Source organism: Triturus cristatus, chromosome 9 (assembly GCF_964204655.1).
Source record: "Triturus cristatus chromosome 9, aTriCri1.1, whole genome shotgun sequence".
Classification (NCBI taxonomy): Eukaryota; Metazoa; Chordata; class Amphibia; order Caudata; family Salamandridae; genus Triturus; species Triturus cristatus.
Genome location: NC_140592.1, coordinates 949,471,413 through 949,499,300, shown reverse-complemented (window position 1 = coordinate 949,499,300; position 27,888 = coordinate 949,471,413). Strand labels below are relative to the sequence as shown.

The following is a 27,888-nucleotide window of genomic DNA, read 5'->3' as shown; positions in this document are numbered from 1 at the left end:
TTCTTTTGCCCATGAAATACAATCATGAACTATAAACGCTCCCAGCTATTTTACAGCAGGTTATTACCATGTTGTGATCTGCAGGGTCTATGAAGTTCGTTCACAAGAAAATATCAATGGTAATATAGGCATGGAAAGTACCATCAAAGGTTATTTACCACCGACCAATATATGCGCATTACATTGTGTAGCATACATTTATAGAACTTACAGGATGTTTTACTGTAAAACTGTCTCTCTCAAAAGTGCATACGCATCTTAAATAAGGACACTATACATTACCAACTGATGCAACTCAGTAATTTTTATTGCAACTGGAAGACAATACATCACAGAAACTTTATGGTAGGTTTTGGGAAAGTGTTATTTACAATAATTGATGAAATAGTTTGTCTTTGGCAATATGATTACACATCAAGAAATGTAAAATGCAAGTATGCCTCTAAATCAACATTGTTCATATTTCCTAAAGACGGGTTGATTGCACTTGCCTCTTGACTGCTCATTTTAGGTAAACACAAATACAATTTAACATTACTGCTTATTCCCTAATGACCCACCCCATCACAGTAATTATTTATGCGCATAAAATTGGCAGTTTCACATATCAAGTACGGACAAAATGGCGTCTTATTTTATCGCTGTACTCTTTTCGTTCTTGGCCAGTTATGGTCCTGCCTCAGGCTTTGATGTTAAATCATCTTGGCCCTTTTGATTGCTTTATCACTTTTTTCTGCAAAATAAAATATCTCGGAAATATTACAGGAGCAGAGTAAAAAAAAATGTACAAGTTTATTATGCTTTTTTCCATATACGTACACACAGAAATATTTCTCCCCGACATTTTAGAACATGGCAGCTTTAAGTAGTGAGTGTGAATGACACAGTTAAGGACAATAAAACAAGTTAATAAGCTACATTTCTCAACGTTTATTCTCTTGAATGATGAGCCCTGCTTTAGAGTAAACAAGTGATTTTGGCAAAAGCAAGCAGGGAACCCCAAACATAGGTGTGTGGTATAGTGAGGTTACTACTACCGGTGAATCGAGCTGTACCCTCCCAGCCCAGCTACGTGGCAAAAGCGTTTCCTTTGTACACTTTTCACTCCACAAACTGGAAGTGCCTTATGGTACGAGCAGGCTCAACATAAATCAGGCGCTATAGACCCGAGCTGTAGAGTGCACCTAACTCACTTCCAGGGACATGGCTTGCCACTTTTACCAGATTATTGACTACAACTCCAAATAACAGGGACATAATCTGAAGTCACTGGCACAGCTATACAGCTTAATTTTATTTTTTTACTGATAAAATTAAAATAGTATCCGAGGCCACCTGAAACTCACATTCCAGTAATAGCCATTGCTAGTGAAGATAATCCAACTACTTTCAGCTCTTATAAACTTTGGCGCGGATTTGCAGTTGCAAAGGGCCCGCGATACTCAATTGGCAACCGCTAATAATGAAGATGTGAGCCATAGCATCCTGCAAGCATGGAGATACATTTATGTATTCAGAACCACCAGAAGGTATACACCTGCCAACCTGAAGAACAATCTCACCATGTGAGGAGGAGGGGGCTCATCCGAGAAGTACCAACAAGACTTTTTTGAACCCCACCCCGCCCCCATAAACCCCTACCAAAAAAAAATTCTAATAAAGCTTTCTGAGTCTGGTGTCTACATCCTGGGGGTTTTTCACAGCCCTTAATGGACATCGGCAGTTCAAAGCCTCAGAAAACGAGGTGGAAAACCACTATTTACAGTGGTTTTCAGCTAGTTTTCCCTGCAGCTGCCCCCGTGAATTATCAGTCCCTCACCAGGAGACCCTGCGATGGAGCCAATATGGTGTGTCACATGTGTGAGTTGGCAGGTATGAGGTATATGAGTGTTTGCTTGCACCATAACCTCAGTCTTCTGTCAGAACAAATGTGTGTTTAAAGTGAGAAAGCAGCTTGCTATATCACCGGGGAAGTATCGTTATTTTATTTTCTGGTGCAATTGGCCAGCGAAGCTTTCCATCTGTTAGCTGGAACGTGGACGAATTGAAAGTATGCCGTTATGCGGTATACTGACAAATAACCCCATTTTTAAGTGCCTACTCAATTCAGTAATCAGCAAGGCCTACCCAGAAAAATAACACAAACCTAATACTCACCAACACCCTAATTCAACACAAATAAATGGGTTCAAACAATTATTTTAAAATACAAAAAATAAAGCAATGTGTAAAACCTAAAAACCTCATTAAACACAAACATGAATTCGCTTTACTTTGATTTTACACTGTTATAAAGAAAAAGGATACATTTATGCGTGGGGAAACTGACATTATGTCAAATGAAAAGGTTGCCAGACTTAAGACAGTGGGCTGTATTGTTACATATGGGAGAAGTGTGCATGTGCGATACAGCAAAAATATAAACACAGATAACAAAATATTACCTAACTCAGATCACAGTGTTAAATTATGTGCATAAACAGCTTTTAAAATATTACTTGATGGCAGTGAAGCACACTTAAAAACTATTACGTGAACAACGCTCACCAGTGATACAAAGTAGAGCAGCGAATAGCAAACCGGCTGAAATGGTTTTCCACTGAAACACTTATGAGACACACATTATCTGAAGCATCAAGACTGACGACAGAACCATGACACCTTTCGGCAGGAAAGTAAATCTGGCTATTATAGAGACTGACCGAACAGAAACTGGGTGTACACGCCTGCAGTAGAGCAATGTAATGGAAGGCCTCAGATGCTACAAGTGCCTGAAGCTATGGCAATGAGGGTGTGGATTGACAAAAGAGGAAGGTGTTTCTGGTTGCCATCACACCTTAAGCAATGGTATGCATTTAAGTAGCGCAGAAGCTGCTAAGACAGCGTCCTGTACGTGCAGAACAGGTAAAGCCCAGAAGCATCATGGCTCACTTCACAGCACAGTGAACAGAAGTATGATTTTTGGTTTAACATGGGGGGTATTGCCCAGGGCTCTGACCTGCCTCATGACATCCCCTGACAAAAAGGAGTAAAGTGGGCAGACGCAGAGATTTGCACCAGAATTTGAGAGGGAAGGGTGCAATGAGAAGGTGTGCTGCAAACAGGCCAAGGGAGGAACCTGGACTGATAGACCAAGACGAGTGGAACATAAATAGTAGAAAAATGAAGCGCAAGTGTAAATGACAGAGCTTTAAAGAAAAAAACAAAAACAGTAGATGTAAAGAAGAAAATAATAGGACCACTAGGAACAAGTGAAAATGCACAGGCAGGGGGCACTTCTATCCTGTGTAAAATGCTGATATTGTGCCAAATGAAACAAAATAACTAACATTTCTATGATAATTTACATGTTATATATATATATATTTCACATTAGAGAAACCACAAAAAGCAGATGATTAAGAAACTTTACTAAACAGTGTTGAGCTGATCATTACGAAGATCGAAAGAACAGAAATTGCTTATTGCCTTTGCATTCAGTTACTGTGTAGACTAAATTACAGGCGCCCCCTCTGGAATGATGTTCACGGGTACCTCCTTGAGCACGAATGATGCTTCAGGAACACAACCTGTGGCGTGATTGGAACAGAGCTGTTGTAATACGACATTACCCTCACATAACATGGACAATTCATCTAGTTGAGTCCCTAAACGGAGATACTGGAAGCCTTACTGACACAAAGATGACATTCTTTAGACCGACATGTATATTGTTATTTTGTGCATTGATAATTATATATTGCTCGCATGTGTTAGAACTAAAGTGCAATCTAAGGGACTGCTTCTCAGAGATGAGCGCCAGGCTTTGATGTTAAATCATCTTGGCCTTTTTGATTGCTTTATCATTAGCCAGAGCTTATGAAGAGATTCAGAACATTTTTGGCTAACAGCGAATCACTGTGACCTCATTACTAAGACATATCCGTTCTGCAACAAAATGTTATAAAGGTCTAAGATGTCCAATGCATCTCCATGATGTGCTTTATCAAGTAAATGCTGTTTGCACAAGAACATCTCTAGGGTGCGTCTAGGCACCTCTAAATAAATGACAACAAATAGTTGCTGTGTTTGAGGTCTAGGAAATCTGGTTTGTTTGATTCCAAAGTGCTTCGGTCCAAATCTGAAAGAATCTGTGCTTGCTTAAAAATGGCCCTCAACCCTTCAAGTCGCAAAGTTTGTAACAATGGAAGTGCACGCCAAGTCGGCAGAAAACCAAAACCTTATTATTTCTTAAAAAAACTGAATTAGGCTGTCTCTATATACTTTTGCTTTCAGCTGACTATTAAGGAGTAAGTTGGTGATTTTTCACATAATGCTTAGTCTTTGTATATTATGTCACCATAATATTTCTGTGCACATGAAACAGTGTTGAGAAGTACTAGGACGGTAAAATATGTTAATTGCTCACGAGTGAGCAGAGGGGCCTTGGAGCAGGCATATCCTGGAAGTAGCTTTTCATCCGCTGAGCTCACAAGTTAGAAAAACAAAATTAAAGCTTAATCTCAGTTCTCAAAACTTGGAAAACCAAACCATATTAACGATTGAACGATTAAGGCGATGAGAGAGTTATTCCTCTCAAATATAAAACTCCCCTTAAGGGGACCTACAGGATAGTGAACACACAGGTATGGTGACATATTTCAAATGACCATTAAGATTTTAAGATTCCTTGTCCCTTTTTGGGTTACAGAGACCCATGGTTATCCAGGGGAAGTGCTTGCTACTTTTTAGATTTACTACTTGGAGCAAGCAGTAAAGTTTGGCATCCTTAAACAGCTGTCTTGGTGACCAGACTAAGTCAGAGACAGAGCAATATGGCGAGAAGTGCCAGTGTCTTCAATGTTTCAAATCATTAAAGAGTGGATCCTGACCAACACATTTGCAATCTAATTTGGAAGGGCTTGAGCAGTAGTGATTCTGGCCTTAAAAAGAATAATCCAGATGCATCTCTGAAATGGAAACGAGGTGAAATATTTTGTCTCCTAGATTTACTGAATGGCATCTCTCTCCTTACATGGCTATTACTCCAGGTAAGATGGGAGACTGCGGATGTCAGAATGCGCTGTCAAAGTAATGATTCTTCCTGGCTGGAAACACAAGTGCAGGTCCTAGTCTGGTCACACGCTCTCTCGTAAACCTCTTCCGAACCACTGTCAGAAGGGGGTGTCTGCAGTATTTTTTCAATGCACGTCACAGTAATAGGTTAATGATCTGGTTGACCTTCTCTATGCATTTTCATAACTTATGGCTGGAAAATCCATCATCAAAATGTCCAAAGACACTTCAAATCTCACAGGGAATGCCAAAAACCAGGTCTGTTTTTATGTAAGGTAAAGGCTGGAGAAGACATCATCCAGCCAATTACATAAAAAAGCAAATGATGAAGAGCGGGGATGCCAGTGGGGGATCTTCAGGCTCAGCCTTCATCAGGATGTGTATATATTTGTCAATGAAAAAAATCACCCAAAAATGTCATCATGATTTTTATTCCTTGAAAAGAGTGCAGGGTGCGATTGGAGGAATCTTGCTCCTTACTGACTAATAACGGCAAATTATTGAGGTGTGCTTCACGAGCCAAAAGAGAAACAAGAACATCCGAAGTACTTTGTTCCTTATCAATTTATTGATGTTTATGTAGAGCCCCCTATGCGCACATTGTGATAAAAAGGTATGGAAGAAATGTGTGGTTGCTACTTCTGTAGATCACACAGAAATAGGGAAAACTTAGGCATCACTTTACTCACACGATTGCAATAAAAATATACAGTATGTGAAACAAGTCCAAGGAAGCATTGTGGCCGTCTTGTATTATATATCACAACTCGCAAAATAAAAATTGCTAATCAGTTATAAAGGATAGGTTAATTTGCTGGTGCAAAAGTACACGAAAATCTTCAGTGGAGTAAAAACTGACATGACAATTTGGAAAAGCTGTGGTCCACATGAACGAAAGAGTTCCCTTTGCATCAAAATAAAAACTATCCTGAGAACTAAATGGTACCTGAATCAGATTTTTTTAACAATTAGGCCATCTTTACAGCTTTTTAAAATCGAAGGACCTGATTTAAAGTTTGGCTTATGGGGTACTCCATCACTGTGTACGATATCCAGTACGCCTTATTACAAGTGAATTAGGATATAATGCACATGTAAGAAGGTGGACGTAATATCCGTGACGTTTGTGATGGAATGCCTGTCTGTCAAACTCTAAGTCAGGCCCATACATGAGGTATTCCACAGCTCTCAATAAGCGGTGGCACTTGTCTTACAGGGCTAACAGAGTGAAACGTTAGAGACAGTGCGTCCTGGGTGTGGGTAACAAACGACACATAATTCACAGTCTAAGAATAGTAGGTGATAATCCATGCCTACAACTACTAGTGTAGATGCGACTGTCCAAAGGTTGGAGTTCCGCAAACGAATTATTCACTGGTTCCCCACATATTAGTAATGAAACGCTACCTCCAATTATTCTTTACAGTAAGGCAGCACTACCAGGCATCAACTCCAGGACCAATACGTGCAGTATGTTGACATTTTGTCACTTGTAATAGACAGCACACAAATGAAAGAATTATGCTAAATCCATATGCTGTTCTAAAATACTGACGTTTTCATGGTTTTATGTTATTGTTAATGTCATGCTACATATACCGTTTCAGAACCAAACCAGGGGATTATCCAAATGCTAGAGGACATCAGGAAAGAAATACTGCATGTTTCAGCACTGTCGTCAACTTGGCAATACTCAAAGAACCTGCTACTCAGAAGGATGGTTTGGAGATTCAGCGGAAGATCCTATTCTATCATAAACTACTATTTTAACGCACAAGCATGTGGTATGATGCTCTTGTATGTCTATCAATAGTTTGAAAACTTCTAATACCTGTAATTCAAAGGATGACGTTACCACCTGTGAAGAATGAGTTTTAACCTCTATAAACCAATATTTAAGAAAAAGAATACAGAGAAAATCATGTCATGTCAAATAAACAATATTTATCAAATAACCAAGTATTATGGTCCTTTAATGTCATCTTAGTTTCTGGCGGCATTTACAAATTGCTCAGGGTTTATAACGTGACCAGAACCCTTCCATGGCATTACTAAACAATAAAGGATTACGAAATAAATGTGTATATCGAAACATATCCGTTGAAAGATAGAGCACAAGCTTCTCTTTTCATGGTCATGACAAAACTGTAAATTATGAATTTCCTCTCAACGAGCAGCCTTAATTTAGTTTTGTATTTGTGTAAAATGGAAGCTGGTAGCATATGGCATTATCATGTAATAAGAATGATGGATTCTGTTGAGATTCAAAACCACTAAGCTTTTCGCTTTATGGATTCCCATGTCGTTACAAAACTTTGATGACAATAAGGACTCAAAATACACGAGTATTTAGTATGTAGAACACAAACACACATTCACATATGTAGATATTTGGCTTAAAGTTATTGAGCGTTGAGCTGTAGAACTGGTGACAATGCATTATTTGCAAACATTTAATTGGGCAATGACATTTTGTGTCAGTTCTGCGAGCAGTGTTTTACATCTTCCTGTGCACTCATGTCCCCAGGAATCACTAAATGAAAGCTTTTCATAACAATACAAATATTTCCATTTCTTAGTCAAAAGGGATACAAGTAGACATTTATGATCCAAGCATCCTTCTCGGCAACACGACTCCTATGCCCACCAAATAACATTGTTGTACACTTGATTCTGCCAAACACACTCACTACTAAAATTGCCCACTAATTATTGCATTATGTTAAACATGAACAGACAAGGAGGAGAAAGGACAAACGTAATTTTCTTATAAACAAAAGTACAGTAGGGGGCTGAATGTGCAGACAAGGCAGTATAATTGAACCATCCAAGCCCTACCAGAGCATGAAGTACTTTTTTAATTATATTGCAGAGAGTAAGTTCCCCAACAGTCAGTGTTTGTCCCTGAAGAAGGTTAAACCTTAAACACCTGCTTCCAAAAGAAGAAGTCCAGACCATGAGGTCTTAAAAGGAGAGGCATTGCCTTTTTCTCTATTTTCTAGATTTATATGAAAATAATTCATGCTTCATGCTAAATACATTATTTACCTTACAAGAACTTTGTTATCTTTGAATAAAAAAATCAGATTTTTTGCAGTTGAGTGTATATTTACTAATGGAATCCATGCACGTGGATCACTGTCTCAACGCTTGTTGCCTGGAAACCTTGTTGACAATTTTGCACGGATGAACCCTGACCGACATGAAACTGCAAACTCCATTTTGTAGGGCAGTTTTTGAGCTTTGTAAAAATAAAAAGAAATATGTCCATAGATATGCTTTTGAATTCAGCATAATACTAATGGCAGATTTTGTAGCATGTCATTTCTGTAAGGTCAAATATTTTATCAAAATAAAAATATTAGAGTCGTTGCTTTCTTATTTAAATGAACTGTGATTTGAGAATTGATTGCTTTTCACTCAGGCAGTTTTGAAGACATACTTTAGCTTGCTTTACATATATAAATATATATAGATATATATACACGCCTATATCATATATGTATATATGTATACAACTATACACACATACATATATAAATATATATTATATATATTCACATACATATATAAAGAGACTTTCTTTGCACGCAGTGCCAATCCTCAGGCTTATGGCTTAATTTAAAGATGATAAAATTCAATGATTAAAACTGATATTCTCCCCACATTTCGTCTTTTTTCCACTCAAACCTGCACTTACATAGTTCAAAGGTATGCCCCTCTCACTCTTCTTAACCTGTACGTGATCAGTCTTCACTCGGGTTCCACGCTGGACATGAAGGAGGAAACTAACGCAGCTGTTTTTGTGACTTTGTAAACGACTGAAACACATCCTGCTTGCATTCGCTTCCTGGTGTTTGGCAATCCGAGGTGAGAGGAGCCAATCAAATTGCTCGTCTCTGCCGAACCAGCCCAACACTTAATTCTGGCAATACCTTGATCCAGAGGTTGTGGGTACGAGTGGTTTGTAAACGGGAAAAAGGAAAAAAATCTTTAAAAGAGATAAGCTTGAATGACTTCACTGATTGTACAATATTCCAGGCCGAATTGCATTCCCAATTTCTCTGTTGTCGATTTGACTTGATGTGTTGCTTTTGAAAAGCTGGTGAAAGCAATGTTGGGTTTTGCTGTATTTTTACGAGTTACTTGTCTTCAGTTAATGAAAAGCTTTTGTAAATTAGCTGAGTGTCAGTATGAGTTATATGGCTTCAATCTCCTTTAAAAAAATAATAAACTCAAGGGTTTCAAACAGAAAGGAAAGCGATAAAATAAAACTGCTGATATTGCCACAAATCATTAGAATTCACCTGACGTGCTGAAGCTAAATTTTCAAGTTATATCAAATCACTGATTTGTTCTAATTTTTTGTGGTTTCTTTTTCTTTCTGCTCTTTCTGCCCTTTTGCCGTCCGATTCGTGATGTTGTTCAAACATGATCGGATTCCCGCTAAATGCAAGAGTGATCCAGCAGCTTCTTTCATCTCTTCGTCATCACTCTCAGGCGGTTTCTCTGTGCGTCTCTTTTTGAGTGGCAGTGTGTCGCTTGGCGGCTTTTTCGCCTTCAGTAAATGTTGCTTTTTCTTGTGGGAGGCATAGCCACTGTCGGCCAGTGGATCCTTGGGCTCTTTCTTGGCATGCTTCCTGTCCTCCTCCTCAGCCTCACTGTGGCTTTCCGGGCTCTGGATACTGCCCTCACTCCCATCCTGGCTGCCCTTGGTGACAAACTCATAGTGGTCATCGGCAGAGGAGGTGGATATGGAGTCACTGGCGGGGGAGGTGCTCCGGTTGTTGGAAGATTTGGCACTGCTGTAGTTGTGATCCTCCTTGGGGTCACTGCTGACGACTGGAGAGTCGCACGAAGGTTCGCTTTCTGTCCTCAGCCGGCAGTTTCCTATCCCATTCCTGTTAAAATATTATAAAAATGAACATCAGTCTCTATTTAGAAAGCATTTGAAAAAGTGTACAGTCAAGTAGAGTACATTGTATAGCTTGCACTACAAGATAGCTCTCGTTCAGACATGAAGTGCATCACTGGGATACCTGCAGGTGGATGAAGAACCTGCACTACCGGGATAATCTGGGCCACATGCATGGGAGAAAGTAGTAGAGGACGCCACGGTCCCCAAAAGTCCTAGATCAACGGCTCTTAACATGTTGACTGCTGTGGAAGCCCACTGAATCATTACTGGAATCTCGGTGCCTCCCCCGTCATTATTGTAAACTAGGAACCCACAGCCGAAGCAATTTCTATGATTCGAACCATAACACAATACACAAAAATACAAAAACATGTATACACCAAAAACGCCCAAATACTGTGATATTTAGTTTAATTCACAATCCCATTTGGAAAAGTTTTAAAAATGTACAATTGGGTTTCTTTATTTGTATATACTTTATCAATGTTGATGTATTAATATTGTTTAATTTAGTAAAACAGTTGCTGACCCCTAGGGGTTCCCAGACCACAGGTTAACAACCACTGTCCTAGATGATTATGCAGAATGTGAGTGTGCTGTGACATTCCTGGATTCACACATGGGATTGAGAATTATAATAATTAACAAGCAGTGTCCTGCTCATGGTCCAGCTGCACATGTTGCAGGGCGGATATAGTCCTTAGCAGCTGTGGCCCCTGCAGGTAAGCATGGTGGGGCCGGGTGGCGGTGGGGGCTATTTGGACAGATGATGACGAGGGAAAATTAATTAATTTATTTAATTTTCCCTCGCCATCGTCTTTTGAAATCACCCCACCCGGCCCCACCGCGTTTAACTGTACGGGCTGCGGCTGGTCCTTAGAGCTTCACTGGGGGAGGCGGTAGCAACTTGGGAGGTGAACTGCCTAAACATTTAGCTCAGTTCAAACACCCTCTTCTCTTGCAGTTCTTAGTTACCTGACTGGTGGTTCTATTGCTTTGGAGGTGGTGTTTGCCAAATCCAGTTAAAAGGCTGTTGTACCTTAAAGATGCTTGTGTAAGTCTACTTTTCTATTGCGCTATTTGACGGTGGTAATGCGGTTATCAATTTGTCAACAGTGTATTACCAGCATTTATAACAAGTGCGGCCAGTGTTTTCATTGATTCTCTACATAAATGGCAGGTGCAATTGAGCAGACAATGATATGAACGTCTCTCCAGTATTAGAGACTAAGTAAACTCTGATATAAAATTCTAGTAACAAACCCTTGTAACTTTGAAGTTCGGTCTTGTATACAAAAATCCAATAAAATCCCAAAAGGTCTGGGGCAAAGCATTTTAACCTAAGTTACTGATTAAAGACATAAGCTCAAGATGTAGAAGTTTAATTCAACCTTCTCATGGCTGGAGACTGCTACTTCCATGGTATGTACTTCCTTGTTTACACTACACCATGGCACTTTGTTTGTACACCCACAGATACAACCTTACCAATCTGTACCACTCCGTTTTCTGCCATCTATTGGTTTCTATCCTAATATTCGGACACGCCTAGGTCTTCCCTTTGCTACAACCTCCTCCCTATGCCTAAATGTCATTATATCTATGCCACCATCTGTGTATCACTTGTTACATACCCAGGCACAGTCCATAAGTGTGTCTTCGCATCTACATCTAAGGTTCTGTCATACAGATTTAATTTGAATCCCACTGTCATGAAATTACAACATGTACTTCACACTGTGACTGGGCTCTGAGTTTGGTCATCCTCAACACAAGGAAATGGGAACTCAGTGCTTAGGAAGCAACTCATAGCCATAAGGGACCCAAAGCTGCTGCCGAGCATGGCACAGGCAGAATAAAGACGGTCATACTGTAAATGGGCACTGTAGTCTGAGCAGGAGTGGCTGACATCCAACAGTAAAATACATGCACAATAGAAGTAGTAGGTCATTGAGTGAAGTGGATAAGGTATGCGCTAGGTTCAATGGATGCGCGGCTAAGGGTAAACAATTCCCCATCACAAAGTCCCTGGGTAGATTCCTATTGCGGAAACCCATAGGATCACCAGAACCAGGATTGCTGGAACTCAGCTGTCACTGGTGATGTCAGTGGTGCAGTCAGTGCGGTAGCACCGGAACCCAGAGGTCAGAGAGGCCCGAGTTCTCTCTGTCCTGACTGCAGTTTATTTATCAGGCCCCTCGCTCGGATTTCCTCTTGTAAGTGCTCCACTGGGCCTAGGTCTGCTGTACATTCCTAGTCTGTCGGGAATGGTCAGTGTCACGGAGAGCTAGGTTAACTTCAGGCTGACAGTAGCAAATTCTCGGCTGGTTAGGAGGAATATGAGAAGAACCAAAAAACAGGAGATGAAAAAATGAACGAGACGGGCGACAGTCAAGAGGAGAACATTGGGTAGAAAAGAAAGGGTACCAGCAAGAAGGGAGAAAGGCGATAGTGGGGGAAGGGAAAGAGGCGACAGAGAAGCCATGCAGACATAAATGAGAGAGAAAAAGGGGGGGGAAGGGGAAGAGCCAGAAATGGAAGAACACAGATGAGGAGAGAAAAAATTGAAAGGAAATAGAAAGGCAGAGAATACAAAGTAAAAGATAAAATGAAAGAGGGAGGAATGGATTCTGGAGGTGAAAATGAGTGCATGGAGAGAAAACATGATGAACTATGGAGGTGAGAGAAAAGAAATAGAATAAAGATGAAATGGGGAAGAGAGGAAAGAAAAGCATCTGAGATAAATATATAGGATGGAAGCCTCTCATATCAGTAGTACACTTCCTTTGGTATATGCATTAATTTATCGGATATATGAACAGTATGCACATGGGTAACATAGGCAGATTATACTATCTTGAGGCCGCAGATTTTGTATAATTTATAGATATCTGAGGATTGCAAACTATGCATACAACCAAAGCTTTTAGTCAATATTATATTCATGCCTCTGAAATGCACAGTAGATGGGTTTCAGATATATGCACAATCCTTAGACCTCTGATATTAGCACATAATTAGAGGCCTTGGGTGTGCATAAGGGCATACCTCACAAACGTAACAGATGTGCGTATCAGGGGGCTGCATGCTCTTCATAAGTTGGCATACTGTGCATAGGTCTGAGGCCTACAGATTATCCACTTGCCAGTGGCTTTCAACATGTGCTTTTACATGAGTCCTGCAAAATGTCAGTATGTCATTTGATTTGCCAGCATAATGCTAATTTATGAGAGGCATACGTACTGCCCAAGCCAAATATGTACATGACGTACTCTTTCCTACCAAAAGGCTATGGAGAGGAAAATTTAATAAAACGTGAAATACTGAAGCAGGGAGAGGTATTCACACAAAAAAAGTTCGCCTGAGAGCGTCATTTAATTGTTACTTTAGTAGGAAGGGTTTCATGATTAGCAAAAGTAAATTCATGAAAGCCAGGACACCAAATCATTTGTAGTTTGTACTTGCTTTCAGTAATAAGGTGTCTACCTGCCACACCTATTCTCAAAGCCAGTGGTTCTTAACCTTTTGACTTCTGTGGACCTCCACTTAATTGTTACTGGAACCTCAGGAACATCAGCGAATCATTATTGGAATCAGGGACTCCCTAATTAGTCATTACTGGAATTCTGAGACCCCCAATGAGTCATGCTGTGGTTCCTGGCCTAAGCATTTTCGATTATTTGAACCTTAAAAATATGCACAAAAAATACAGAAACAAGCATTCATCAAACAAATACACAAATAATGAAATACAAACAAATATAAAAATAAAAAAAATAATGGGGAACGTTGGAGATTTTATAAATTCAATTGAGGGCACTCATCACCTATTCTATATTCTGTTTGATACACTTGCACTGCTCCCAGGAATCTATCTGAGGAAACTAACAATTATTAGCTCCCAATTTCCAATTCCTTCACATTTACAGAACGTTTCAAAATGTTAATTTAAAATTTTTTGAGGTCTTGGTTTATATACACTTTATTAATCTGTTGGTACTATTTAATTTTCTTAGCAGTTGGAGATCCCCTGACTAGGCTTCGCAGACTCCCGGGGTCCCCGGACCACAGGTTAAGAACCACTGCTCTAAGCTATAAATTGTTTTATTAAATACTATACATTTTACTTTACTTTATATTCAGATTTCATCTGCCAATCATAAAAAAGACAACTTTTGCAACAATTCTTAAAAGGGGTTCACACAAATCTCAGAGATGGAAATCAGCAGTTGAAACTTGAATTGCTTGGCACACAGAGTATTTTGGAAATCTTGAATCAGCTTGAGTTAAATGAAAGTCTAGTCTGACATTTCCTTGTGATGCCTTCTGGGAGATGTAGCGCAAACAGCTTTGGATAGGTTGATCTTAACCAAGCACTGTTAAATTGAAATAGCTGATCTTTACTTATTTGACTAGGACTAGGGCTGTTAAGAACCCCTTGTATGTCAGAATGAAATGAATTGCTAAACCGCAATGACAAACAATGTAAACACATCAAGTCTTCAACTTTAAGTACTCACGTGTTTGTGTGATGTTTTTAAAAAAAAAAATATATATATATATATATATATATTTTCAGTGTTTTGGCTTTGCACAAGATCAAGGGTGTTAGCTCTAAACACCTGGCCTAGAAAATAGTCAAACACCATTTTAGATTATTATTGTTTAAGGACCCACTTGCTTTGTGGATAACCTTCCACCACTATTTATTGAATCTAGGATACAGGGTTAGCTCTACAGAGATGATGGTGGAAAGAGCATAGATTACTATAAACAGTGTCAAGTAATGTGTGCCCTTTGGGTTTACAGTGTTAATTCCATGCTGAGTCACTGATAGAAATATGGTGATGGAAAGAGCTTGGAGCCAGATGCACGAAGCACTGGGTGCAAAATACTGTTTGCAATTTGAGGACAAGACTACTTACTTTCTGACGAAATGTTGATCGTTTCCTCGACTGTGCACATTTCTTTTGCACTCTATCACGTTTCAACACTATTTTGGACATGCAACTCAACATGTTCCTCCACCCCACAACGTCTTCTTGGTTTCACTCCATCCCATATGGTTTCCTAAAACCCCAGCATAAAGCGATAAGCACTCTTGCCTGGCAGTTTGTTTTGTCAGACCAAGAAGTGAATTAGCCTCATCTCCTGGAGGAATTCAAAACACGAGGTGGGAAGTTTGAGAAGCTCACACTGCGGTGGGGCATTTCAATCACTAGTTGCACTTGCATTCCCTGTGCATCAAATCAAAACCCTACATTAAAAAAAAACACTAAAACGGTTAACTTTGCACCAATCCCTAAAACAAGCTTAGCAAAAACAGCATATCTCGCCTTTTACCTTTGCCAATGTTGGTCAGCATCATTCAAAAAGAAAAAATGGATATTGCTGATAAGCAGAGGCAAAAAATAAAATAAAATCATATCAATAGTACGCAGATGCATACATGACGCATATATGTGACATGGCTTAAGGTGGCCCTAGTATTATGGATATCTACGCATGCATGGGAGGGACAAACCACAAGAAGAGGAAGGCAAGTCATTGAATAAGAAGCAAGCAAATAATACTGAGGAGTCAACCAACTAATGATAAGAAATAGACTGACGTAAAGCCCACTGTATATATTAGTACTATACAGAATCGATCTTTTTACAACAAATGTCTAAAGTGGTCTGTAAGCGAGGCCTAAAAAATGAATTCATCCAATAATCCTAAAGGCAATGGTTTCACGCATGCAGGATTGTAAACACGGAGCCTGCATTAGACCTATAACTATGCTTTCCTTATTTTAACTCACGGGATAATGCTTTATTATGTAAAGCTCGCGGATGGTACATCCCCGCAGGCTAGCCTTATTTCTACCAGGAGGACAATGGCTAAAAGCATAGAGGAATGAAAGAATGCCGCAGCAAGCAGTGTTCCCTCCACAGCTACCGAGCTCTCAGCGATAGCGAAGGGATTGCTTTCCAGGAAAAAGCCCGCTCTCTAGGGATGGCTCTAAAAATGGAACACTGAGCACGTGCTTCTAAAGACCCAGCAACATCTCTAGCAAGGTAAGAAACGACGTCGACCATCTCGGACAGCTTTTACTCATTACCATAGCGAAGAAAAACTCCCCATGAGAGTTTAGAACACGCACATATCCAAGGACTTCAGCTCAGAGAAAAGACACACAACAAAAAAAGTGCATATGCAGATTCGGAACAAATAGTAGCCACTTCTGACTTTGAGAGATTTCAAGCAAAATCTTACAATAATGTCCAAATCTAAAGACATGACTAATGTCAGCCAACGGTAAACATCTTCTGTAGGAGTTCCACAACCAGTCGCTCAAGAGTTTACAGTTGAGGTACACATAAAGAACTAAGAGAGCTGGCTAATATCCCCCAACGCCAACCGTATGGAAGGGAAAACGAAAATCCCACCAACTATGGGGGACTTTCAACTGCCCATCCATGAAAATTGAACTGAGTCAATGATCTTATCCACAGATGATGGTACACAGAGTAGTCAAAGTTCTCAACTTCATCGCAACCACGATAAGGCTTGAAGGTGTCCCTGAACATGTGTGGTGAAAAAAAAAAAAAAAACCATACATCGCGAGCTCTTTATTGTTTTAAGTCCATTTTGTGCATTGAATGAAAGCAGTTACCGGCTTGCCGGTTAATAAAACAATGTAATTCCTCGTTTTCAAGAGTTGTTTTTTTATGATCCATAAATTAGACGCAGAGCACAGCAGGAAAAGACAAGCTCCTTCAATTATTAATGTCTAAATGCAATATCGCTGGTGACGGCGAGCGCCAGCTGCATTTACTTTTTCGGTGCTTTGCCACTGCAGGGGTTGTCATTAGAGGATGCTAAACGCTTAATCGACAAAATCAGCCGCACTAAACTGGTTGTAAGGTGAATTTATCATCGTCTCCCTGAAATCATTCATTAAAATGAAGCACGTGATGCATCTCTAACTGCACCAATTTTTCATGTTTGGCTAAATTTACATTTGAAAAGCTGATAATTATCCCTCATTTGCATACCATTCAAAGACTTGATTCCGCGAGCTATCTGTGGACGTTTAATACAGAGTGGTTTGATAAACACCACTAAGGGCTTAGTAGAGGCGTAGCTGTACAGGAAACCCCCTAAAACAGGGTGAGAAGAGAGCAGCACTTTTGACTACATTAAGGTATGGTGATTCCAACATTTCCAAAGAACAAAATAGCTTGAAAGTCTATTTCAAATTCAAGGTTCATTTGCTTTCTCAATATGCTATTTATTCTTATTGTGGAGGGTCCGATTCAAAAGAGGCAGAGCCTCAAATAGGTCATGATGACATTTCCCTCAACAATGGTAATAAGTAACGAACAAGTTACTTACCTTCGGAAAAGCTCTTTCTGGTAGACACTATCTAGCTGCAGATTCCATACCTTCTGAATATTCCTCAGGTGTCAGACTGAAACGGCACACTTTTCAGCAGTATCTCTGCATGCCAGAAGGTGGTGGTGTGCAGTTCCACACTGACGCAGTTCCGCTCTTCCATGCTGACTGCTTTCAAGACTGTTCGTACCTCCAGATTTGGAGCCCAAAAGCAAATTGATAGACCAGTGTTCAGATTTCTTAAACATGGGATTTTATTATAATTGGATGGAGTCCAATAACAAAACGGGGAGATGGGTGAAGAATCTCGGCTAGAGTCTGCACCATAAAGAGCGTTACCAAAGTTAAGTAACTTGTTTTTTTACAGAGAATTCTGGCCGCAGATTCCTCACCTTTTGAGCAGATACTAACGCAGTACCTATAGGAGGCAGGACTGTGAATAGACTCAAACCAGAGAGTCCTACAGTATCGAGTGGGCAAAGTGCCCCTCTCGGCAGACTTGGCTTTCCAGATAATAGTGCTGTGTGAAGTATGGAGGGACACCCACGTCGCTGCCTGGCAGATGTCTAGGACAGGGACGCTGCGTGCCATGGCAGTCACTTTGGCCATAGTGGAGTGGGTGCGCAGTCCTTCTTGAGGCTGCTGATTTGCCAATGTGTAGCAGATCTTAATGCAGAGAAGGATCCAGCACGAGATGGTATGCTTTTGCACAGCCTTGCCTTTCTTGAACGTTGAATGGAGTCACAATTTTCGGAAGAAAGGAGGTTGTGTTAAGCAGAACAGCCAGAGCTACTGACTTAGGAGCTGAAGAACCAGGAGCGAGTCCCGGTGTCAGCTCAACATCCTGTGAATCTGGGCAAATCAGTCAATATCCCTGTGCCTACAAAAAACAAATGCGCCATTGTGTAATGTGATTTGCGCTCATGTAAGGTGCTCGAATACCTTAGGGGTCCAGTTCGAGCTATATAGAACTGCAAAAACAAAAAAAGGTGGTGTACGGAGGATGGACACATGCCTGAATTTCGCTTACTATGAAGTAATGGCAAAAAAGAACGCAGCCTCGAATGGAGAATACATTACAAATGTCAAGACAAGATTCAGATCCCACTGGGGCATCAGAAAGGGTGAAGGGAAAAACAGATGTTGTACCCTTTCAAAAACTGCATCACAACTGGTGTTTGAAAAAAGGAGGGCTGGTCGGGTAACCAAAGAATAGCCAACAGGGCTGAAAGATAAACTTTGACAGTGCCCAAAGCAAAGCCTTGTTGGGAAACAGAAACAACAAAGATCAGCACATCAGACAATTTGGCTGAAGGGGGTCAACTTGACTGGAGCAGCACCAAACTACAAACTTATCCAACACAACATGCGTATATAGTCTTTGTTGGTGAATGTCTGGCTGCAGCCTACAGGGGAAGGTTAAAAGCATTCAGCTGCCACCGCTCAATTTCCAGGAAAGAAAGTGGAGAGTGCGAAGGCCAGGTTGGAGAACCAGACTGCTGTGACCGTAGATCCTACCCGAAGAGCAGTGTCATTGAAGGAGAGATGCACAAGCCCAGATGATCTGGATACCACATTCTCCATGCACAGTCCGGAGTCACTAAGACAACTTGGGCCCAGTCGGTCCAGATTTTCTTCAGAACTCGTGGCAGGAGCGTTATCGGTGGCAGGCTGTACAGGAGTCCTAAGTTCCATTCTAGGCAGAATGTGTCTGAGAGAGAGAGACGCCTTGGAAATTCCAACGTGCAAAAGTGCTGACATTATGCGTTCTCGGAGTTGGTGAACAGATCGAACCAAGGTTCTCCCACTCGCAGAAGAGACCTTACTCCACTTCTGGGTGTTACTGCCATTCGTGATCTGCAAGGCACTGGCAGCTGAGTTTGTTCACTCTGGCATTCAGGGAGCCCGCCAGGTGGTTCACCAACAGGAGGATTCCTTGGTGGTTAAGCCATGTCTAGAGGCACAAGGTCTCCTGACACAGGGTCCGTGACCTCCAGCCCACTGTGTATGTTGCCGTAGCAAATGGTGGTGGTGTTGTACTTAAGCACCTGTACCAGCCTCCCTTTGATGGGTGGTAGGAAGGCTTTCAGCGCCAAGTGGATGGCCCACACTTCCAAAAGGTTGATATGGAGTTGGAACTCCATTGGAGAGTAGAGGCCTCTGATCTCCACCTATCCAATGTGGCTGTTCCAGCCCAGAAGCGACACAAGTCATCATTGCCAACTCTGGTTGTGGAAGGGAGAGTTGTTTGCCACTGACCGAATCGCAGATCAGCAACCAACACTGCAGATCTTTTGCAGTCTCCTCCAAAATCTGGACCAGGTCAGAAAGGTTCCCTTGATGTTTTTTTTTTCTTTTTAGTTTTATATAGTGCAAACTCGACCTGAAGGTATCAGAGCGCTTTCCATGAGCAGCAGTTTCGTTAACAGAGGGACACATTCATTTTTTGTTGGGCCCACTGGGGCATCAGAGCCCACTCCAGAGCCCGCATAAACAGCTGGCGTGCTCGATTTGCAGGACGCAGAAGGCCATCAATCCCAGAAGCCTCAGAGTCGACCTCACTGAAATCCCGGACCAAGGCTGAAAGATTGAGATCATAGCCTCAATGTCCTGGACTCTTTCCTAGAGGAAAGGCATGAATCCGAACCGTGGCCAGAATGGCTACGATGAACGGGAGCATCTGGAAAGAGTCTGATGTGACTTCAGCACATTTATAGTGAACCCTGAAGATGACAAAAAGTTCGCTGTAGTCTGGAGGTGGTTAACGATTGCCTGGGGCGGGTTCATCTTCAACAGCCAATTGTCGCGGTAGGGAATGACAAACTCATGACTCCCGAAGGTGTGCTACCACCACTGCCATCACTTGTGTGAACAACAGAGGGGCACTAGTGAGAGCAAAGGGGAGCACTGCAAACAGGAAATGCTGCTCGCCCACCATGAACCGCAGGTAATGCCAATGCGCCTGCAGGATGGCCATATGGAAATAAGCATCCTGCAGGTCCAACACTCCCGAACAGAGGGTAGACAGGACCTGGGCGAGCATCTTGAATTTCTCCTTCTGGAGGAAGGTGCTGAAAGGGCGCTAGCCTAGAATCAGTCAACGGCCTCCATCCTTCTTGGAAACCAGAAAGTATTGGCAATAACAACAATGCCCTACTTCTGGCTACCTCTCGATAGTCCACTTGGCCAAAAGTGCTTGCACATCCTGCTGCCAAACAAAGAGATGGTCCTCAGTTAGATGTTGGATGGACGGAGGAAGGGGAGGCAAGGAAGAAATGAAATGCAGAGCACAACCTTTTCTGATGATTTGCAGGTCCCACCTGTCTGATGCAATCTCTTGCCGACCCAGACAGAATCAGTGTATTCTGCATCTCATCAGGTGGCTTTGTTCCTGCAAGGATCGAGTAAGGGGGTTTTGCAGGTGGGGCTGCAGAAGTGGAGGACTTACCCGAAGACTTCAAGCGTGATGAAGCACAGCCTAGCAAATAGCTCCTAGAACCGGTACGGGCTTTTAACTCAAGAGTGGGACTTGGAACGGCCTTGATGAGATGTTTTGTGCTTGGCGATGCAGAATTTCACCCTGCACTCTCCGATGGCCTTAGGATTCATTGGCGCGCATTCTCCACAGGTCTTAAAGTCTCAGTCTGACCCTAGACATCAAAGACATCCGCTTGCAAAAGTCCCTACGGGGTTTAAAAAACTGCTGTCTTTGGGGGTGACCTACCTTGCACACTGAAGAAAAGGTTTTTACATTTTGTTGAAAAACAATTAGGTAATAGTCCCTGAGGGACAAAAGAAGCTCTGGATCCGTATCTGGTGGAATCTAGGCATGACACTTCCGGAGCAGAACGGCATCAGTGAGGAACCGCACGGCACCACCTTCCGGTACGCAGAGGTACGGCTGAAAAGTTTGCCGATCCAGTCTGATGCCTGGAAATATTCAAAAGGTGAGGAATTTGCGACTAGAAGTCTCTATCAGAAATATTTTTCTCTGTGCATCTGCATATACATTTTATTCCTTTGTTAGGTGTTGTGCGTATTCAAATCAAACGTTTTCAACCAGAATCAGGAAACAAAGTGATGCTGCAGTAGATAAAGCTTGCCTGCACTGTGGTAATAAAATGAAATGTAACCATTACTCCGTAGTAGTAAATGTTTAATCTGCATTTGTTAGTACACTTGCACCCATCTGTGTTGATACATTTATGCTACGCCAGTGAAAATAAATGGGGCCAATTAATAATGTTATCAATAACAAATGTACAATGAAACCCAGATTTAGACATTTATTACAAAACTGCAAAGGTCAACACCCATCTTTTTACCATGATGCAAGGCAGATTGCATACATCCTACTTCTTGATCTTCACCCTTACACTACGGTCCACAAAATGAGATTATGGACTGGATTAGCTGAAATACCTATGCTTACAACTTAACACTTAAAAACAGCATGGAATAAACCAAATAAGCAGATTTGCTGAGTCCAATATGTTATGTATTCCCTTTGTTGAGGGATGGGACAGGCATCATGCAAGGACTCCCCCATTTTGAATCATGGCCCCTCTCCCATTCTGAAATGATAACAAAAATAGTATATTACAAGCTGTGCCTTTGTATGTATGGGAGTATAATATATGTATATACACCCTCACACACATACTCTTAAGAGTTCTAAGGCATGTATGGCCTCATGTTCATTTTTTCAAAAACTTACATCTGCAGCTAAATAAAGACATTTTTAAAAGATGCAGCGGGTTGTGATGTACAAATGATACTCATGTCAGGTTCAGTACCACTGAATGGGACATTTTGAGTTCTGTGGTGACCTGTAGAAAACTATGGCTTGATTTATCAATGGGCGTTACCCATTCTGTGGGGTAAACGCTGATACACAAGGGCCTAAGTTTCTTCTGCAGGGTTCCTGGTTTGGGAGAGCCTGCACCGAACATTAAGCTTCCGTTTGAGGAGAATACAGCACCCGCAAAGAAGCCTCTCAGCCAAGGTTCTACTGCAAACATTGCATAGGTGATAGATGAATATGCTTAGCTCTGGACTATTAAAGCTAGGAAAACCCTTTAAAAAAGGCTTGGCTCAAGAGATTTAATAGCCCAAGATGTTCTGATCTTCATACATATACACATACATACCCGATACTTGGGCCTGAGGAATCTACAGTCCAGGCAGACTTTGAGTAACAAATAAGCACAATGTATCCCCTGCATGAACCCTACAGAACCCTTGGTAAACAAATACATAGTAGTTGCGTATCCCCAAACAAAAGGTTGACTAATGCGTGATACTATTTCGAACAATTTCAAAAGAAAGAGGTGGACGCACTTTTACGTTTCATCTTAGGACGAATACATTTCAGGTGTGTTCCTCCACTCACACACTGAAGTGCAACTCCTGTTTGCTGGCCATCAGGCAATGCTTTTGTAAGCCTCTTTTTTTGAGTCTCACAGCGCATTTTTGTCACTGAAGTCGCTTTACTTTAAAGGTTACATTCCCTCATTATACTTCTGGAGCTACTATCTTTACAGTCTTTCTTGCACGTATTTCATTCTTACAAGACCCATTTGATGAGTACAGCTATTGATATACACGGACTTGGATGCAGTTCTGCACATTCATTGACCACTGTTCAGACACCTCTACGCCCTGTGGCTGCAGGTTAGAAGAACAAAAGAAAACACACACAAAAACGGGCTGAAACACCTGAAGCACACCCTGCAGTTTGCTGAATTGGCTTTCTGCAAAGAGCAGTTCTGTTACAAAGCTGTCTAGAATCCAGGATTTCATGGTCAAAGGGAATGCCAAGGCAACATCCGCACTCACCCACAGTGAAGGAACTTCGATCAGAAATGAGACTGCTTTGCTTGAGAGCTCTTGAGAGCATGTTCACATAGACTAAATTATACCACTCCGTTAGAAAGGACAGACCCTATGTGAAATGTAAGGGACCTCCTATGGTTCCAACCAGCATCGGGCAGATATTTCACAGGTACACTCAAATAACCAAGACCCGACAAATACTCCTTGCAATCCTGGAGTTTGTCAGCATATTACCTGTGCAATGCTTAATTTGAGCTGGTGGTTTTCGGTGCTCAGTACTTAATCATCAACACCAGCGCTTTTTATGAGCACCAGTGAAGGACACATTCATTTATGTTAGAAGGGGGAGATTAAATGATTTGCCTGGAATCACATGATGTTGAGCCGACGCCGAGACTCGAACCTGGTTCCCCAGCTCTGAAGTCAGAGCTCTGACCATTATGCCACACCCACTCGCACTTTCATGGTTAGTAGTTAGTTCCGTTTTGGCAGGAGAAATGGGCCTGTGGAAGCAGCCTCCTGATGAGAGACCTAGCACTTATATATATTTTTTTTACAAAGTAACCACTTCCTGTGGGGTGTCCATGTCTACACAGGTGTGCAGGGTATTGGAGACGCAGCCAATAAACACATACAGACCGGGAGCCAGATCATAAACTGAACATGCACTTAAAAAAGGAGCCATTCAAGGGCACCACAACAGCACCTACATTTGCTGTCTCCCACCGCTGCAGATCTACTCAGCATAGAATGCTTAAAATAGCATAGCGTGGACCAGCATGAGGAGGCAGAATCAGGCGTATCACTTGCACAGAAATGTGCCACCTTCCTGGATATTGCAAAACAACTCTGAGGTTTGCATTTCAAAAGTTAGCAATGGTTTGCTATTTTAGTTTAGTTCATCCATTTGTTAGCACACATTGCAATTTCATAAAGTGATCTTGTTTTTTGCAACCTCAAAAACAGGATATCTCTGGTTAATTGATTCTTCTGCCATCTCTGCATATTTCAAGATGCCTACTGGGATGCTGGAGGCCCCCTGCATTTTTGAGTGTTTTAAAATCTATTTAAAAGGTAGGACGGCTACCATTAGTACTTTGTGGACATGGCACCATTGGAAGGATGATAAGAGGAAGCAAAATGAGATGCAGCACAGCCACTGAATTTTGCATTTCCTACAGTTTCTTATTGTTTTATACCTTAGCATATTTCTTAGCTCATCTATTTGCTAACAGGGATACTAGTCTTTGTAATGTTATTTAAATAGATTAATGAACATACTGGGATTACCACCTATCTGTCATACCTATACTCACAAGCATCAACAATATTCCTGGATGGATTTCCTAATTTTTGCTGTCAAACACAGTCATCATTATCTCTCAACATTTGTTTTTACTTCCAAAGCCCTACTGAATATAATTATGTATGGATTAATCTTGGACTCTAAATACTACATTCAGATGAAAATACGCTCCTGACCATATGCTGGATTACATGTTATATTACCAATACAAAGTTGTGGGTTACCCTTGTTGAATGACTTACTTTGCAGGTATCCACCTGAATTAATTTTCTTGACAAGAAACAAAACTCGAGGTTCTTGTTCTTGAACAGTCATGTGCCTGGTCAAAAACTGGAGACTAGACTTTCATGGGAAGCTTTGGTAAGGGCTAACACAATCAGATTTAGCTACCAATGGAAATCTGAACCGCTTTTAGATTCTAGATGTAAGAAATTAAGTTAATTACCTGTAACCGTAGTTCTCCAGTATTGGAATCTTTCATAGATTCACATGCTTGAATCATTCCCCTTTGTCGAGATGGGACTCCCTTGTACCTTATAAAAGCAATGTAATAATAGGTATGGACTCGAAAAAGGCCTAAGCCCATTAGTTTAAAGACCTATCATAGTCATTTTAAACAAGAGACCAAGCTTAAGTCTTTACCAATAAGGTTGCATTACCCTCTAGAACCTTCCTGTGAGAAGCTCCAATTCCTCAGACTTTTAAAGCACCAGTGTATAATGAAATACATCCACTGAGAGAGAGAAAGGTGAGCTTCCCAGGGACGGAGAGTAGGATGCTTGTGAATGTATGAAAGATTCCAATACTGGAGAACTACACTTACAGATAAGTAACTTAATTTCTCACTCCAGTATTGGAACTTTCATAGATTCACATGTTTGAATCAGAGTAACAAGCAGCTGAAAAGAGTAAATTTTCCCAACAATCCAATCCATTTGAATGCAAGTGTTTATATACATAACAAGGATTGTATGTATGAACAAGATATCTCCATATAAGAAAACAACATTGAATGAAAATGTGCAGATTTAATTATCGAATGGCGGGAAGGAAGGGATGGCTCACCTTTATTGGAAAAGATTTCGAAGCACTGCCTGGTCCACTGCTGCTTCACTTTGAGCTGGTGATTCCAAGCAGTAGTGCTGGGTAAAGTGTGTCTGTTCAGGTACTGTCTGCCTGGGCTCTGGCTAGGATTTCCCTGCAATCCAATGGAATGTTCAGGTGTTCAAATTCTTTGAAATCAGGAGCCACGCTGACAAACAAAGAAATTTGGGGTTTGGGTGCAGAACTTGGCCTAGTTCATTGTCAGGAGAGAAGGGAACAACTTCAGCTGAATGTGAGGTTCTTGTGAAAGAAGGAGTAACTCCGTGAACCAGTGTTGATGAGGGCATGTGGGAGTTATGAGGATGTGTTTGCAAGGTTCCGCCTTCATCTTCATGAGTACTCTTGGGAAGAGAGGAATCTGAGGAAAGGCGTAGGCAAAGATTCTGCACCATGCGATCAAACATGCATTCCCCAAGAACCCCGTTGTGGATATCTGCTTGCATAAAACTGGCATTTCCGGTTAAGAGGGGTCGCAAAGAGGTCCAGGCATGGTTTGCCCCATCTGAGAAAAATGCTGATCAGGATTCCTTAATTGAGTTCCCACTCATGGCAAGATGATGTCAGCCTGATGAGTGTCTGTTATCGTGTTCTGCTTTCCTGGAACATGTTCGGCTTATAGACGCACCCTGTGATGGATGGACCATTCCCATATTTTCCGCGCTTCCAGGGATAGCAGGTGATGGGATTGTGTGTCAGCCTGTTTGTTGATGTAGTGCATCGTTTTCGTGGTGTCCATATAGACGAGCGCTGCCAAAATGTGAATCCTAGGGTGGAATGCCTGTACAGCAAGGTTACTGCCTTTAACTCTAGCAGGTTGATGCGTAAATGAAGTTGAGATGGTGGCCCTTTGCCACTGACCTGGAGATCCTGAAGGCAAGCACCCCATCCTTTTAGGGAAGCGTCGGTGGTGATGACCAGGTGAGAAGATTGTGGAAGAAAAGAAAGGCTGACTGAAAGATGCTCATATTTAGTCCACCAGGATAGGGCAGAGATCATGATCGAAGTGCATGAAGTCAACACATATATAGACGGCAGAATGGCACCAGAGGAATTCAAGAAGACATCATTCTTTATCTTTTCTCTATTGCTCCCATTTTTGGCATGGTTTTGACTTGGAGAAGTTGCAGATGCTTGTGGACAGAAGGGTAAGGAGGGTTGGAGGTGGTCTATGAAGGTTCTCTAAAGTGTGGCCGAATAGAATTAAGGGCGAAGAATCACTGATTAGTTGTAATTTGCTGCCATTGGTGGAGGAAATGGGATACTTTGCCCTTGAGATGGGGAGGAGAGGAGTAGCGGGTGCTGAAACACATAATTGCCAACAACCTGTATCCTTTCCTGGGGGTCCTGATTTCAACCTCTGGAGAGGTTTGGAATATGATGACTGTGGTGGCTGTCTTTGTTGATACTGAGGCTGAAACTGCTGGGTAGATGTGAAATATGAGGGGTATCGGTATTGCTGGTAGCCCCCTCTGCAGGATTGCCCTTGTCCACGTGCACCACAAAATGAAATAAGTTACTTTCCTGTAAGGCTCTTTAAAATCATACAGGAAACAATCCTGTTGATGCACGGGCATTGGTAATTCAAAACACCTGGCTACTTTCTCCAGAAGATTATGGAAACCTCCAATATCCTCTGGAGGTGAATCCGTTTGGGGAGGAGATGGAGATGCCGGTGGGGGAATAATGTAAGAATCCCACTCATCATTATGAATTTCACCTTCTTCTCTCTCTATTTTCTCTTCAGAGGACGAGAAGTGTTGCACAGGAGCAACCTGAGGAGAAGGACGAACACTTGGGAGACCCTGCTGTAGAAAAGGGGAGCGAACCTGTGCTTCCAGGGTGAGGAGCCTGTTGGAGAGGAGGCTCTGGGGGAAATCTCCTCTTATAGTCTGCAAGCATAAATTGCAGATCCGTCACCAGATTCGAAGGAAGGCACATCACATCCTGTTGTTGTCATTGTTGATGTGAATAGTAGTATTGATGGTCATAATAATCATCCTCATCAGAATCTTCCTGGTACTTGACATTAAGTTCAGATGGGCTTAGAGCTGCCCCAAAAAGGCTATCATCCTCAGATCCCTCTTCCTCGTCATCTTCTTCCAAAATATGAGATGATAAGAGAGATTGCACCTGACTAGGTGAAGTTAAAGCTGGTGTCAATGGTATTCTTGCAATTTTATGGTTTTTTTTTCTCGTCGGTGTCGTTGACGAGGGCTGCTTCATGGCCAAATCTTGACCCATCGGCGGAATCACCTTCGTCGACGATGAATCTTCGTAGACAAGGATTTTC

General features: G+C 41.6%; 1 protein-coding gene across 15 annotated transcripts in view; it reads right to left on the bottom strand.

Moving 5' to 3' along the window:
* Positions 1–286: 286 nt before the first annotated feature.
* FOXN3 (forkhead box N3) overlaps positions 287–27,888 on the bottom strand; it is a 653,950-nt gene continuing 626,348 nt past the window's right edge. For all 15 annotated transcript variants that reach the window (XM_085626556.1, XM_085626564.1, XM_085626560.1 and 12 more), the window contains one exon: positions 287–9,956. In XM_085626556.1, coding sequence (XP_085482682.1) covers positions 9,413–9,956 — 544 coding nt within the window. In that variant the 3' untranslated portion in view covers positions 287–9,412. The remainder of the gene's footprint in view (positions 9,957–27,888) is intronic.